The sequence below is a fragment of the Adelges cooleyi genome, unplaced genomic scaffold (genome assembly GCF_023614345.1).
Source record: "Adelges cooleyi isolate 19-005CV unplaced genomic scaffold, UGA_ACOO_1.1 ACOO_flye_CR_arks_rails_tigmint_CR_PRNA_250, whole genome shotgun sequence".
NCBI classification, from domain to species: Eukaryota; Metazoa; Arthropoda; class Insecta; order Hemiptera; family Adelgidae; genus Adelges; species Adelges cooleyi.
This window is the reverse complement of record NW_026095916.1, coordinates 157,326-173,361: the sequence shown is the minus strand read 5'-3', so window position 1 is coordinate 173,361 and position 16,036 is coordinate 157,326. Positions and strand designations below refer to the sequence as shown.

Below are 16,036 nucleotides of genomic sequence, written 5' to 3'. Positions count from 1 at the left end.
TTAATTTTCCGTAACATTGCGGCCTTCACTTGAAAAGGACCGGCAAAATCTACACCAGCGCGACTGAACGGTTTGACCTGGGTAACTCGAAACACTGGAAGATTTCCCATCAAGGGCGGGTTTGGTCGTGGTTTTACTCGAAAACATGGGATACATTGGTGTATTCGCTTCCTGATGATGCTACGAGCCGAAAGAATCCAGTAGTTTTGGCGTAAAATGTTGTGTGTAGTTTGAGCTCCCGGATGACTCTTAGTACGATGCACAAAATCTATCAGCAATTCAGTCAATTTAGAATTTTTCGGTAGCAAGATGGGGTACTTTTCGTCGTAAGGAATTGGTGAGTTTTTCAAGCGACCACCTACTCTGATTAACGATTTCTCATCTAAGAAAGGTGATAACTTACGTACGGATGCAGGTACTTGTTTGTCTGTAGCAATAGCTTTTTTGATGTCTGCAAAAAATACTCGCTGCGTCCATCGTATTAACGATCGTAAAGATCTCTCGGTTTCGGCCACTGTCGGAGGGAAAATACAAGCCGAAGGTTTTCCCAATAAATGATCTCCAACACGCAACCAGTAAGCCGTAAGTCTCAAAATTTTTTGCAGATTATCAGATTGATATAAAAGGCGGCTCTCTTCTTCTTTTACCTGAGATATAAGCGTGATTGGCTTCTCTTCCGCCTCTTCTTCCAAACGGCTGTCTGGACTGTCAGCGTTTTGAGCTGGCCAAGTATTTTTAGGTTGACACAAAAATGTAGGACCTTTCCACCATAAGTCATGGTTAGTAAGTTGTTGAGGACTTAGACCCCGTGAAGCGCAATCAGCAGGGTTCTCCTCGGTTGGAACGTGACGCCACGTGTACCCTTTAGTCAACAGCTGAATCTGGGCGACTCGGTTGGCAACAAACGTTTTTAACCTACTAGTAGGGGATTTAATCCATGCCAGCGCAACAGTGGAATCGGTCCAGGCGGTTACGGTGCCAATGGATAAAGATTTTAGGTTTTTGGAGACGTAATCCAAAAGGTGTGCTAATAACCACGCACCGCACAGCTCTAACCGCGGGATGGACATTTTTGTGGTTGGAGAAATTTTTGCCTTACCCATTAAGAGATGACAACCTATTCTATCACTTGTACATACCCGCAAATACACTACTGCTGCGTACGCGGCTTCCGAACTATCGCTGAAACCGTGTAGTTCATAGAGTGCGTTTGGACTGGTTACTAATCGGGGTACACGCAAGGTTGCCAGGATTGGTAACTCTTGATGATATTGCTGCCACGCATATTTAGCATCTTCGGGTATAATGTCATCCCAGTCAACTTTCAAGACCCATAGATATTTTATCAAACGTTTTAGAACCGTGGTTACTGGTGCCAATAGACCTAGAGGGTCATAGATTCTAGCGATCTCGGATAAAATAGCTCGCTTGCTGTATTTAACCGGATTGGGTTGATATTTGTAGCTTAGTGAATCAACCTTCGGATCCCAATTTAGTCCCAAGACTTTGGTATATGTCAACTCATGTTCTTCAAACGTCACTGGTAGTGTTTGTTGGTGATCGAGTGGAATGTTACTCAGTAATTTGTCGGAATTACTTGACCATTTGCGTAACTCAAAGTGACCTTTTGCAAACGTGTTTTCGAGTTTTTTCTGCAGATCTATTGCAGCTTCTTCGCTTTCGGCTCCGGTTGCTATGTCATCTACATACAAATCACGTTTAACAACTGTTTGTACAAGTGGTTCATTTACTGCTTCATCAGTTGCCAACTGATGCAGAGTGCGGATGGCGAGAAATGGAGATGACTTTTGTCCAAAAGTTACCGTGTTCATTTGATATTCTTGAACTGGTTCATCCAAAGAGAACCGGTAAAGCAAGCGTTGGTACGGTCGGTGAGCTTCGGTCACAACAATTTGTCTGAACATTTGTTTTACGTCAGCGGTAAAAACAACAGAATGAAGTCGGAAACGTAAAACAATTCCCGGTAAGTCCTGCTGTAATCTTTGACCGCAATAAAGATTGTCGTTCAATGAGTGACCCGAAGAAGTTTTTGCGGACGCATCAAACACGACCCGCAATTTAGTAGTAGTACTTTCCGGACGTAATACAGCTTGGTGTGGGATATAATACATATTTTCTTCACCGTCGGATTTTTTCACTACAGCGGACATGTGACCTGTTTCTAAGTAGTCATACATTGCCATATTGTACTCTTTATGAAGTTCTGGTGATTTTTTGAACTTATTTTCCAAACTTCGTAAGCGATGCAGCGCTACGTCTCTGGATTTCCCAAGTAGAGGGGGATTTCGTGTGAACGGAAGATGCACTATGTATCGTCCATCTTGTTGTCGTGTTGTGGTTGTTTGATAAATTTGCTCACACTCTAAATCGGCTGGGTTATTTTTCTCAACTTTTGGAACTTCTTCGATCTCGAAAAATTGTTGTAACGTATGATTTACGGATTCAGACGAACATAAGGTGATAATTTGTTGTTTTGGACCGTTGGTCGTTTTACCCATCAAAACCCAGCCAAACACCGTAGATAGCGCTATCGGTTCATCTACCTCACCTTCTTCCTTGTCGCCTAAGAGAAGCTGTGGAAAGACATCAGCGCCGAGCAAGACATCAACTGGTAACGCTTCGGCAAACGATGGATCGGCTAACTTCAAACCTTTGATGTGTGGCCATGAATGATTCCACACTCTTTTCGACGGAACTGGTCCAGTAATACGCGTTAGAATTAAAACGTCAATGCTGAACATGGGACTTTGTTGGTCGACCGGTCGTACTTCGACATTAGCTCTTCCTCTTACCGCTGGGACTTCAGCTCCGGACAACGCTTGAACGGTTACATCACACTTTTCTCTTTTTAAGCCTAAAAGCTGGACACAACGTTCAGTGACAAAGCTACTTTGACTTGCGCTGTCAAGTAGTGCTCTTACTGTAACCGATTGACCATTTTTGTTTTGCAGAACTACAGAGGCTGTCGCTAATAAAACGGACGTATGATAACCTTTTGTTTCTGCAGCCGCAACGGTTAAATGGGTCGTGGTAACGTTCGGTTCGGTTTTTTCCAAATGCAGTAGAGTATGGTGCTTACCCCCACACGTAGAACAGTTTCGTTGGTTTTTACATTCACTGGCCATGTGCGCACTGAAACAGATAAAACATCTTTTCAATTCCTTGATTGTTTGATGCCGTTCGGTTGGTGTTTTATCTTTGAACGATTGACAGTTTATCAGCAAGTGACCCGGTTGTGTATTACAGACAGGACAGGAAAATGACTTATTCTTCCTTCCCTGTTCAAGCTTTCGTTCTGGTTGGCTGCTGAATAATGTGATAGATTTGTTTGGTTTGAGTCCTTTTGTGGTTACCTTGACACTTCCTTGCGATACGGTAGCTGATTTGCAGTATTTTGTTAAGAACGTGGTAAACTCCTTCATAGATGGGTCCTCGGAGGTATCTACTAGTAGTTCCCATTGCGCTCTTAAATAATTGTCTAATTTCTTTTGTAATAGATGTAGTAGAATGGGGTCCCATTGATCTACTGCATACGATAGATTTTGGAGAGCACCCGTTGATTCTAAAATTACATTTAGTAGTTTTCTTATAGAACTACCATCACCGAAGGTTGCTCTTGGCGCGTTAAATAGAGCTTCAATGTGACTATCCGCGATAACACGGCGGTTTGAATAACGATCAGTTAACTGCGCCAAAGCTAGTTCGTAGTTGCTATCAGTCAACATGAGATTAGATACCAAACTTAATGGTTCTCCCACCAAATAAGATTTCAAGTAACCAAACTTCACCACTGGCGACATATTAGATTCACCAACTAATTTGTCAAACATATTCCTAAAACTGGTATATTCCATAGGGTTTCCACCAAATTTAGGTACTGCTAATTTTTCGATCGGGTGATAGGGTTGTGAGGCGCTGAGAGCTTTTGATTCAAAAAATGTTTTGTTGAGCGAATCGTCGACAACTGCCTCCGGTAAGTATTCGTCCGCAAATATTTTACATCCGATATACTTCTCCTCAAAAAGAGCACGCACACTATCGGTGTCGATAGCATCTACCACGGGTGTACTTTTACATTGGTGACGTATTATTACCATTAATTGCGTTTCAAAATCCGAATATAAATTTTCTATTGTCGCAAACATAATTTTAAATTTAGTTTTGGCCAACTTGTTTGAAGAATCATTTCCCAATGCTTCCCCGGCCTCGTATACGCGCTGTACTCGACACTGAAGACTTGTTATGCGCGCCTTTGCTTCCTCGTAAACTCCCATTGTGTAATTTATAAAGCACAGGAACAGAAAAATAAAAAAATAAAAATAAAAAATGAAAAATTAGAAATACAATTTTTTTTTTTTTTTATACTTGGGGTCACGCTGTATACACGCACACAAGACGTGGCGGCGCGCGGTGTTATGCAGCGAGCGGCCGCGAGCTTTGGCAACGCGGTGCGGTGTCCGTTGCCTTCGCGGCGCGGGGTGGCTACGTCCACTTATCGCGTGTATACTCGCGTCGTACTATACCGACGGCAGGGTCCAAAGTCCAACTTTGCACACGCGCAACAAGTGTATTATTATACGCCAACTTAAAAACTTAAAACTTAAAACCGGTGGTTCAACCACTTAGGAAAACTTAATACTAAAATACATAAATAATCCGGTTCGAAGGACCAATAATGTTCGGTAATGTTGTGGACTGTATTGGTTTCAAATATATATACAAAAAAAAAACAAATGATAATTAAAGCATGCAGACTACTATTAAACCAAAGTTAAGTATACAAATGTCTTACCGGCTGGCCAGCGCACTACAACAACAATTACTAAGGACTTAAAACTAAAACTATACAATAAGCAAATATTTACAACTTGAAAATACGAGAACGGTGACGGTCGGTAGTGGTGGTATTGCAAGACGGTACGGTCGTCTGAACGGTGGTGAAAGCCCGCAAACTGTTGATTACTTTACGAGAACAAGACTAATTCTTCGAACGTCGCACAAGTACACGAGCTCATCACAGCAGGCGGTTGATATGTAATTAATAATTAAAAAACAACAACAAATAACGAAAAACGGTGTAAAGTTTCTTTTACGCGTGCGGTTAACGGTGCGGTCGGTACGATGCGGTAAAAAAAACAAAAAACGGATAGTAAGTGATATGGTGCGGTGGTGGTCGGTGCAGTCGGTGGTGGTGGGACGGTGCCCGGCTTGATAACGCTTGAACAGTAACCATAGACCAACCAATTGACAACCGGTTGTTCGCACTCGGTTGCTCGCACTCGGACGAGCACACTGCTTTTGGGCGTCGACGATGTCAAGCTTTAAGTTATCCATAGTATTAATATGTTTGTGACGATTTTAACGAAATTCTTGATCTGTTTGAAAGGCCAGTTGCTTATGAAATATGACATGGTTCAAACGTCGGCCGCGGCTTCGCACGGTGGCACGGATGCGACAGGTGGATTTTCAACGACTCTGCCCCCGCACGGACCCGGCTGAGCTTGAGCACGACGGCTTGGGTCGTGTCGACTTTGAGGGCATCCGGCGATTGCGGCGACATAGACCTGCGCATCTCCGGAAAACGTCTGGCTGGGCCGATTAACGTGACCTCTGCGAGAGATAAACACGTGCCCTCGAGCCGTTCGTGCGGAACGTCCGTCGTGGCGCCGTCATGCTGAAACCAAACGTCGTCCGCGTCCGCGTGGTTGATGAGAAAAAACTGGTTATCAATGGTCTCGACAATAGTGCGTAACTGATGATAAACGATTTTTTTTCAGCCGTACGGTCGTAGACTACGTGTGGTTTCGGCGGACGCCACGGCGGAAGTTCCCGGAGTTGCGGGTGTATGCTGCCAGACATCACCGATGACCTCGCAGTCAACCCGGCCCGTGCCACCGCTCGTTCAGCCGGATCTATGCGGCAGACTCGTGGAAATCCGCCCCAGCGGCGGCGGACGTTTCAATGATGACATATTTGAAGAAAAAAAACGGCCACAAGAATTTCGTTAAGATTGTGTTTTTTATTTATTCAATGTACAGCTTATAAAAATGTAAAAATATTCTACAAAAACTCCAGATTCTTACAGAAAAACCATTCATTTTTTAAAGAAAAAAAATGTTCAATTCCATACATATCAATTACGCGAGGAAAAAGCTTTTAGAGTTGTAATAAAAAAACTTACCCCCAGATACCTCTGTCAATGAAATCAAAGAAGGACTAGAAGAAATTGGTTATGCTGTTCGTCAAGTAGTAAATATACTACACAGACAGTCGAAGGCCCCCTTGCCTATATTTTTTGTTGACCTTGAGCCCTCAGAACTTAATAATGATATTTTCTCTATTAAACAGTTATTACACACTCGTATAAAAATAGAAGAACCACATAAACGGCAAGACATTATACAATGCCAGAACTGCCAAGAGTACAATTACTCAAGATCTTACTGTGCTTATAGTCCTCGCTGTGTACGCTGTGTCCAAAATCACGCATCTTCAGAATGTGAAAAACCAAGAGATACTCCCGCTAAATGTGCCTTATGCCAAAACGATCACCCAGCAAACTACAAGGGCTGTCGTATTTACAAGGACCTCCAACGTATCCGGGTGTCAAAGTCGAACCAAAATCCTCAACCTAGAGCTCAGCCTTTACACGCATCATCTGTTTATAATAAGGAGGTAACTCCATCTGACTTTAATAATAATAATAATAATACACCATCCTATGCAAAAATAACTGCCAATTATCCTATTGTTTCTTATTCTCAAGACCAAAATAAATTATTTTCTGATTTCCTAAACGAGTTTAAATCTTTAATAAATCCACTCCTCTCCCTTCTGAATACGGTGTTAAACCACCTATTATCAAAAAATAATGTCTAATAATCTACAAACCTCAAATTCTTTTCTCATCCTATTATGGAATACTAACGGCTTATACAGCCACAAAAATGAACTTTTATCTACACTAAATGAACTTAATATTAACTTAGCTTTTATATCTGAAACCCACTGTACTAATACATCAAAAATATATTTTTCTGGCTATCAAGTCCTACACACAAACCATCCTAACAACTCAGCACGAGGAGGTGCTGCAATCATTATTAAATCATGTATAAAATATAACACCCACTTACAATTTCAGACAAACTATTTACAATCAGCCTCTATACAAATTGTTTTAAATCACATTCCTATTAATTTTGCTGCTGTGTACTGTCCTCCTAGAAACAAAATATCTGTTGAGCAATTTTATGATTATTTTTCTTCACTAGGCCATAACTTTATTATAGGAGGTGATCTAAACTCGAAAAATACTAACTGGGGTTGTCACTCTAACTATTCTAAAGGCATCTCTTTAAGTCAAGTATCCATATCAAAAAAATACTCTATTACTGCTCCTCACAGTCCAACATACTGGCCAACATCTAATAGTAAACGACCTGATATTCTGGACATTTTTGTTTCTAACATCCCAAGTAACATTAAAAAGTCAATTAAAAATATTTTCGACCCTTGTTCTGATCACTCTCCGGTCCTTCTCACTCTAAATACCAATCCTCCAATCCGCTCCAACCCGGTAACTTTAACAAATAAATCACGAACTGGGAAACATTCAGAAACATCATTGACACAAACTTAACTTTAAATACTAAACTTAAAAACGGTGATGATATTGAAAACGCAACTAATCGTTTAACATCTTTAATACAGACTGCTGCCTGGAAATCTACTCCTACTTTAAAAAAAGCCATCGTACCGAATTCCACTCCACTTCCATTGTATGCCCGTGAGCTACGTGGCAAAGAACTAGACTTCCTTCTGACAAACACACATACAATAATTTAATTTATAAAGTTAAAAAAATGCATTCCGAAATTCGTAAGGAATCCTTTGAAAAGTTCACTTCTTCACTTTCGGTGAAAAATGGTTCCTTATGGAAAGCCACGAATTCCATCTTACGAAAAAAGCTACTCTACCACCCTTAAAAAGTGGGGACTCGAACTGGGCTATAAACGACCATGATAAAGCCATTCTTTTTGGGTCACATCTTAGCCAAGTTTTTCAACCTCACCCCGACATTCCAACACATGCGTCACTCAGTGATATTAATAATTTACTCTTTATACCCTTACCTATGAATCTCCCACCTAAATCCTTTTCTCCTGGTGAAGTTAAAAATTGTATCTGTTCCTTTCCTCCTAAGAAATCCCCAGGCTACGATTTAATTACTGCTGAGATTGCTCGACAACTCCCTAAAAGAGCAATTATTTTATTGACTTATATTATTAATGCAATTTTTCGACTATCATACACAAAGATAATAAACCCCCCGACCTTCCGTCCTCGTATAGACCAATAAGTCTTCTGCCTTTTTTTTCAAAAGTTTGTGAAAAACTTATTTTAAAGAGAGTAAATGTAATAATTAAAGAAAATAACGTTATTCCAGACAATCAGTTTGGTTTTCGAGGAAAACACTCCACAATACATCAAGTACACCGTTTGGTTGATCTAATTTCCTCTAGTCTGGAAAACAAACTTTATTGTTCTTCTGTAATGCTTGATATCTCGCAAGCGTTTGATAAAGTCTGGTATCCAGGTCTTCTACTCAAACTCCGTAACATTCTTCCTCCTTCTTATTTCCTTTTTTATAAGTCCTACCTGGAAGACCGCACTTTTGCGACAAAAGTCGGCACGGAAATCTCCCCTTTACATCTGATAAAATCTGGCGTTCCCCAAGGTGCAATATCCTCGCCCCAACTATTTAATATATATACTGCTGACCAACCAACAACTATCAATACCCATGTGGCAGAATATGCGGATGACAAAGTTTTGATTTCAATTCATGAAAACCACAACATCGCTGCTGCCCAATTACAATCACACCTAAACTGCATGTACGACTGGTGCCAGAAATGGCGCGTCATGTTAAACAAAAATAAATCCTCTCATATTACTTTTACTCTCCGACTCAACAATCCTCCCCAAGTTTTTATTAATAACAGTCCTATTCCTTCATCAAACAAAACTAAATGTCTTGGTCTTATCATTGACTGTAAACTTAACTGGTCACACCATATTCATGCTAAAATAATTATTTTAAATTATTATTTTATCATTTTATTATAATAAGTGTAAACCAACGGCTTAGAGTAGGGTGACGTCCCGTATTATACGGGATAGTCCCGTATTTCAACTTTGTGTCCCGTTGTCCCGACAAAAGTAATACGGGACGCATTTTGTCCCGTTTTTCCAAGTCCGTCCCGTATTAATGCCGTTTTTTCCATACCGTTAATTTATAATTTCTGAAATTTATTTTACTATAAAATCGTTTTGTTTACGATATTTTTGTACAACATTATTCAATATAGAATATTAAAATCTATTATTTTTCAGTGGTAGGTATTTTTAGATTCTTATTTTGATTATAATTGTTGCGTCACATTGTTGTCGGTGATATAAAACGTATATAATGTCATAATACCATAATAGTATTATATTTTCGTATATTTTGATATCATTGGATTATTATCAGAACAATCTCTTTTATAATACTTTTTTATCTTACATAGAAAAATGGGGTTGCCATTTTGACGAGTTAAAAGTATTTCGTTGGGTTCAATTAATAAATTGCCCTACTTGGGAAAATGTTCAAAAATTTATACAATTTCTTATAGAAAAAAACCAAAATAATTCAAACCTAAAACTGGATGAAGATAATTTGTTTGACGAATTCAGTCATATTGAACAAGTTTTTCAATCACGAATAAATGAATGGCAAAAAAGTTCAGCTAAATTGGAAGTTAAGTGGTGTGAAATATTTGAGTACACTAAAGCTCATAACATTGACACAACTAACATATCAGCAATTGTAGAATATGCTTTAGCAATGCCGGGTACAAATGCTGTAGTAGAAAGGATTTTTTCTACCATTAATGTCTTATGGACGGACGAAAAAAATCGTTTTTTAGTTGAAACTATAAAATCAGTTATCATAGTGAAAACACATTTTCAAACTATTCTTGCAATGATTTTTATATTATTTTATTAAAAGAAAATAAATTACTTGATGCAATTAGTTCAGCACAAAAGTATACAAAAATAGTAGAAGAAGACCAACCATCGTCATCAAAATAAATATTTTTGTGTTTTTGTTTACGTACGAATATTTACTAACCATATTTTATTTATATATAAAAAACATGATACAGCACACATTAAATTTAAATTTGTTTTTTTTATATTATTATATTTAGTTAGGTAACTTATATAATACATGTATAATCTTAATTCTTAACTAGTTCACCATTAATATCAAAATAAAATTGTTTTCATGTATCTACTATATATTTAAAAAATTATTCATCAGATTATTTTGTTTTTTGAAATGTCCCGTATTTTTATTTTATTTTTATGGTCACCCTAGCTTAGAGTACTCCAGCCGCTAATCCAAAAAAATGCTAAAACTAACTTGCACACTAAACTTGTAATATATAAAAGTTTTATCAAACCAATGTGGTCGTACGGTATTGAGCTATGGGGAGCAGCAAAAAAATCAAATGTTAACAAAATTCAAGTTCTTCAATCCAAGTGCCTTCGCCGAATCCTCAACGCCCCACCTTATATATCAAACGAAACAATCCATAAAGATCTCCACCTTCCTACTGTAAAATAAACTGCTATCTCTCGATATAAACACTTTCACAACCGTCTCCAAAATCATTCTAACCCTCTTATTAAAAACCTGTCCTCACTCACAATCCCAGATAACCCTCCTCGCCGCCTAAAAAGATCCTGGTGTAGGTTCTTCAACAATAAATAAATTAAAAAAAAGATTTTTGGTTAAAAACTACCCAGAACGCTCAACCGAAATATTCCATTAAAATAACTACCGCCTTATTTAATTATAGTGAAAAGCGCAACAAAAATAATTATCTTTTTACCAGAAAAATATGCTTAAAACCGATTGTGCCATTTTGGCTCTGCGGCGGCTTGGGATGTTTTCAAGGAAAATTATTTTTATCATAAGTGAAAATTTCCCAGCTGCCTATAAGACGTGACCCATTTAGTGTCGCTTTATTTGAACTTATACAAACAGCCGCGTCTCTATTGTAAGTATTTTGGCTCAATATACGAGTATATATATATGTTTTGTCTTTGTTCAAATAGCATACTACAATTATTATTATATTTTATTGCAGTGTTTTTATTTCCTATACAGTAAACGAGTTATTAAACGACGTCTCGTTATTACTTGTAAATCAAATATTATGTGTATACGATATTGTTTTCCGTTGGTCGCAAAAAATATAACCTTCGACAGCGGTAAAAATAAAATTTGTTAAAAAAAACTTTCCGGCCAAAACAATATTATTAACTCTCCCCCTTCACCCCTGCCCCACTGGAACTCAAGTCGTGTAAACTTTACTCGCTCACAGTGTGTATACACGCTTTTCAATAGCAATATTCTATTTTTATTTTTTCTAGTGCTTCCGCGTTCAAGTATAATAACGCCGCCGGACGAGGGAAAAAAAGTTTCTTTTTACGTTGTATTATATTTATCAATTCTCAACGTCCATTTCTTCGAGACCAGAAAACCGTCTATGTCTACTGAACATATCGTTAACAGCTGTGGGGTTTGTACGTTTCATTTTTTTTTCACATTATAATAATATTTTCCGGTGGCGGAAGTTGTTATGATAATATTACAATTACAACATGACTTCTGTTGATTTTATATATTTATCTATAGAACTTATAGTAATGCCATTAGGTTAGGTTACGAATGGAATGGTGAGAGAGGATTTTGATAATTCCTGAATAACTGATAAGAAATTATTGATAACAATTAAACTATATCGCTCACCAGTGATAAGATATTATGCAAAACGCCGGCAATTCAAGACGGTATTCTTTTATTAAATTCCATACGGTAGATTCTGGCGCGAAACTGAACGAGTCTTACCGGTTACCGGGTATTAAATTATGTACATATACGGTTACCACTCCGGGTACTGTATAAAACCGCTACAGTACCGTGTAGAAGTCTGGTTTCAAATGAGAAATATTTGTAGGACGAGTACCCGTTAAGAAGTCTCAAAAAAAGCGTTCTATAATAACTTCTCAAGACTATAATTTCATTGTACCAAACGATAGAAACGATACTCCAATTCTGTTTATCGAAGCGTGAATCTTTAGATTAAAGGCAACTCGTATGCCCTTTATTCGGTACATCACATCTTATATATTAGGTATATTAAAATCTAGCTATATGTCATTAAAACAATAACGAAATTAGTTTATCGCAAATCTATATGAAACTGCGAACCGTAACAAGTCTGTTGACACGTAAATTTGTATTTAAGTTCCTACCTATGTTAAATAAATATTATAATTTAAATATACTTTGCAACCTCCAAAATTCGGTCCAACTTACGCCGCTGTATGTTATAGTTATTTATTGGCTTTGTGGCGTTAAACTATTGTACCCGTTAAGAAGTCTCAAAGACTATTATGCTATAGTTATTTATTGGCTTTTTCACACCAAACTATTATAACCCGTTTAGAAATCTCGAAAAAAATGAAAAAATAAATGTAAAAAAATGAAAAAAAAAAAATTCTCCTTCGGTTCTGTACCGCGCAACGTAGGCACTCTGATGGCTTCACTCGTCCGACCGAATGACCGAAGGTTATTTGAAATTTGTTGATTTTATGTTATTTAAACACATTATTGTATATTACTAACACGTATTTATTTAAAATATTTTGTTTGTAACCATGGTAACCACGGCCATCCTTGGTTGAAGGGTTGGAATTTTCGAAAAGTACTGTGCCAGTTAAGAGACAGAAAATAATAGCTGATTATAAGACATAATGACGATCGACAATGTCTTTGCTCCAAGGGAAAGATTTAATATGTTCCTATTGCATAATGCATATTTTAGAGACAAATTTTTTTCGATTATTCAACAATTTACGTTTAAAGTAGAAAACTTCTCGCTAATCTGACTGATACTCGATTTGTGACATAAATTATTTCCACATTATACTCTTTCCAGTAACGGTCGTAAATGCCTAGCTATTGATATTCCAATGTAAAACCTCAATCTACCCCAGTTTGTTTAGTTTAATGGAAAATTGAGTTTTCTATGGTTTAGCTAAATTAACCGTTACAAAATTAGTTTCCATAATTAGTTTAATAACCTTTAATTAATTTAACTGCTCGATTTAGTGATACGATCAAGTCATGATCGATTTGTACGACTCATTCGTTGATAGCTTTTGGCAACTGTCTGTATGGTAAGACTGAATTAAATGTGCTATCTGTTAAAATTACCCTATTTTGGGCCAATGGGGGAAAGCGAGAAAGGGTAGTTTAGTGAACAGGCAGTGGTGCGGTTTATTACATTATACCTTATTACGGCTCGATGGATTGTGCTTAAATATTTAAACAGTCATTGAAGTAATAATTATTATTCGGGGCTCGTGTAATCTTAACAAACCAAGTGTATAATATTTAGATTTCTGTACTAGATTTCTGTCCTGTTTGGATGTTTTATTACATGATAATTGTAATACCACAAAGGCTATAAATAATACACAATGTGCAACTTTAAATGAAGATTACAATAGATACAAAGATTACTATTTAATAAAAAACAATTTCAACGCATGAAAAACGTAAACAACCGGTGGCTACCATGTGAATGGCGTCTGAAGAGAACTGTACCGGTTATCAATGTGAATATACATAACATAAAGGGTAATGGTATTGTATAATTTGCAATAACGTTATGCTATGGACAGGAGAGCAATAACGGGCAGCATTTATTGTACATTTTATAATTGTATTGTGTTGCGAGTGTCTATATATTATACATAGACACAGGTACAGATAATACACATGGGCGCATTGTGTTTGTATAATAAATTACAATATTATCTGAGCTGTGTAATTATTTTATCAAACTGATATACTGTATCAAAAAAATATATACTCTTTCTAACCTTATTGTTTAAAACATACATGCGACATTTTTACTAAGGTTATGTTTCATACTGTAAAAACTACTTTTGTTGATGACATAAATATTATAATTGAACCGAGCTAAAATATTTAATTCGCATCTTCAATAACAAGGACAATTTTGTTTGTTTAGCAAACTGAATATAATTAATTACACAATTAAGTTAATAAAATACTCTCCATTAATGAGTTTTACGTTTTTAAGATTATCGAAGTTAATTAGCATAAAGATTAAACACCGCTCGCCCATCGATTATTTTAATCAATTAAAAATAGTAGTAGCTATGGTTTGCTTGTTAAGGCTTTTACAACTCCTCGACGGGGCTCTAAAAGTTGTCAGAAAATAAATTTTAAAAAAGTAATGTCAACTAGGCGAAAATGACGAACCGTTAAAAAATGTCTGACGCAGAGAACAATATAATCTGATCAATAAATTTTATAATTTAGCTGAAATATTTACATTAAAAAAAAAAAAAAAATTATAAAAACTACTTTAACATGAAAAAACGTTAACGAAAAGCCGTTAAGGGAAATTATATTACACCTAACTTAATTTTGAAGCCCTTACAAGTGTTCCAACTTGTTTATAATGTTTATTTTACAATAATTATCAATAAGAAATTGTGGATCCGAGTTATGGCGAAAGTTTAATAAAAAAATAAAAGTTATTAAAGGCACTTTTTGGCATGTCTACCGAACAGATATAACTGTTTTTTTTTACATTTTTTATAGTACACTTACAATTTTCTCTGTGGGGGCTGAATGGTCGATTTTTACTTTACATCTTGTGGCTCTTCATCTGTTATCAAACATTCTTATCTCTTATTATGGCTTTGTGTTTTCCGAATAAATGTTTAGTTAGAATTAGAAACGGTTGAGCGCCACGAAACACAATATATGGTTCATGAGTATTTCTAATTGGACAAGAGGAGTTTTTTTTTCCTCTTATACATCAGCACAGTCTGTAAATAAAACAAAATACCTATAGAGTACTGTAGTCGGCCGCCACTGGACTAAACTTTAATGATAATACTTCATCCAAAGCATTTTCCCCGTTTCGAAAACACATCAACAAGCTGTGGGAATATTTTGTACATTTTAACATGAACACCTTAAATCTTGGCCTTCTTGCTTCAAGCCACAGATTTTTATTATTAACTATAAGTAGGTAACCATATATATTTTTTTTTCCGCATACTATGCTAGAAATTAACCCACTGCAAGTATGAACCGTCTTTCTCTTATCTTCGTATAATATTATATATACTGACTAGTATATATAATTTGTTGAAGGATATTCAACATTATTTAAAATTTTAGTTGATTTTCGGTTGCTTTCCAAGTAATTGACATTTTAAATAAACTGTACTACAATTGATTGGTAAATTGTTCTTGTAGTGAAATTGTTATTTTTTAAGTGTTCACTTTTTTACTATTTTTTAGAAATGTATTAAAAAAGAGTTATATAGGCAGTGTTTCTGTGCCGCCTAAGTCGACGTAAAAATGCTTATTAATTTATTCATTATTTCAGGTATAATATTATTTCGGGACGTGACTATTGGAGTGGAGTGAAAATTTTTTATGTCGATTTATAATATAGTATTCCTAGAACAAGTCGCATCAAGCACCTTTGATAATATTTTTAAAATATTTAAATCATTTTATAAGACGTGTCCCATGTGAATTGTTTATTTAATATAGAAAAAATATAAATTACTAAATAAGAAAAAATTTAACACACAGCTCCGGGATCCTCAAAACTCAAAAGATTATAGTTATCGTGCTTTATATATTTCATGTTTCAAAGCAATGTTTTACTACTACTCAATTAAAGAAATAAACAAATCACCTATATCATTTTTTGTTCCACCGCAGTAAATCCTATCTAATTAAAAAACGTAAACTGTCTTCCGACGGCCACCGCATACAAAAAGTAGATTACCAGGTTCAAATGTGCCCAATAGTTTGCCACCGAGCACGTCTCTG

At 36.4% G+C, this 16,036-nt stretch overlaps 1 protein-coding gene across 1 annotated transcript; it reads right to left on the bottom strand.

Annotated features, from left to right (window-relative positions):
- LOC126837549 (uncharacterized) lies at positions 1-4,295 on the bottom strand. Its single transcript, XM_050571487.1, has 2 exons — positions 408-4,295; positions 1-180 (listed from the first exon to the last, which is right to left on the bottom strand). Exons 1-2 carry the CDS (start codon positions 4,293-4,295, stop codon positions 1-3), a joined length of 4,068 nt encoding a protein of 1,355 aa, XP_050427444.1.
- Between the last annotated feature and the right edge of the window lie 11,741 nt (positions 4,296-16,036).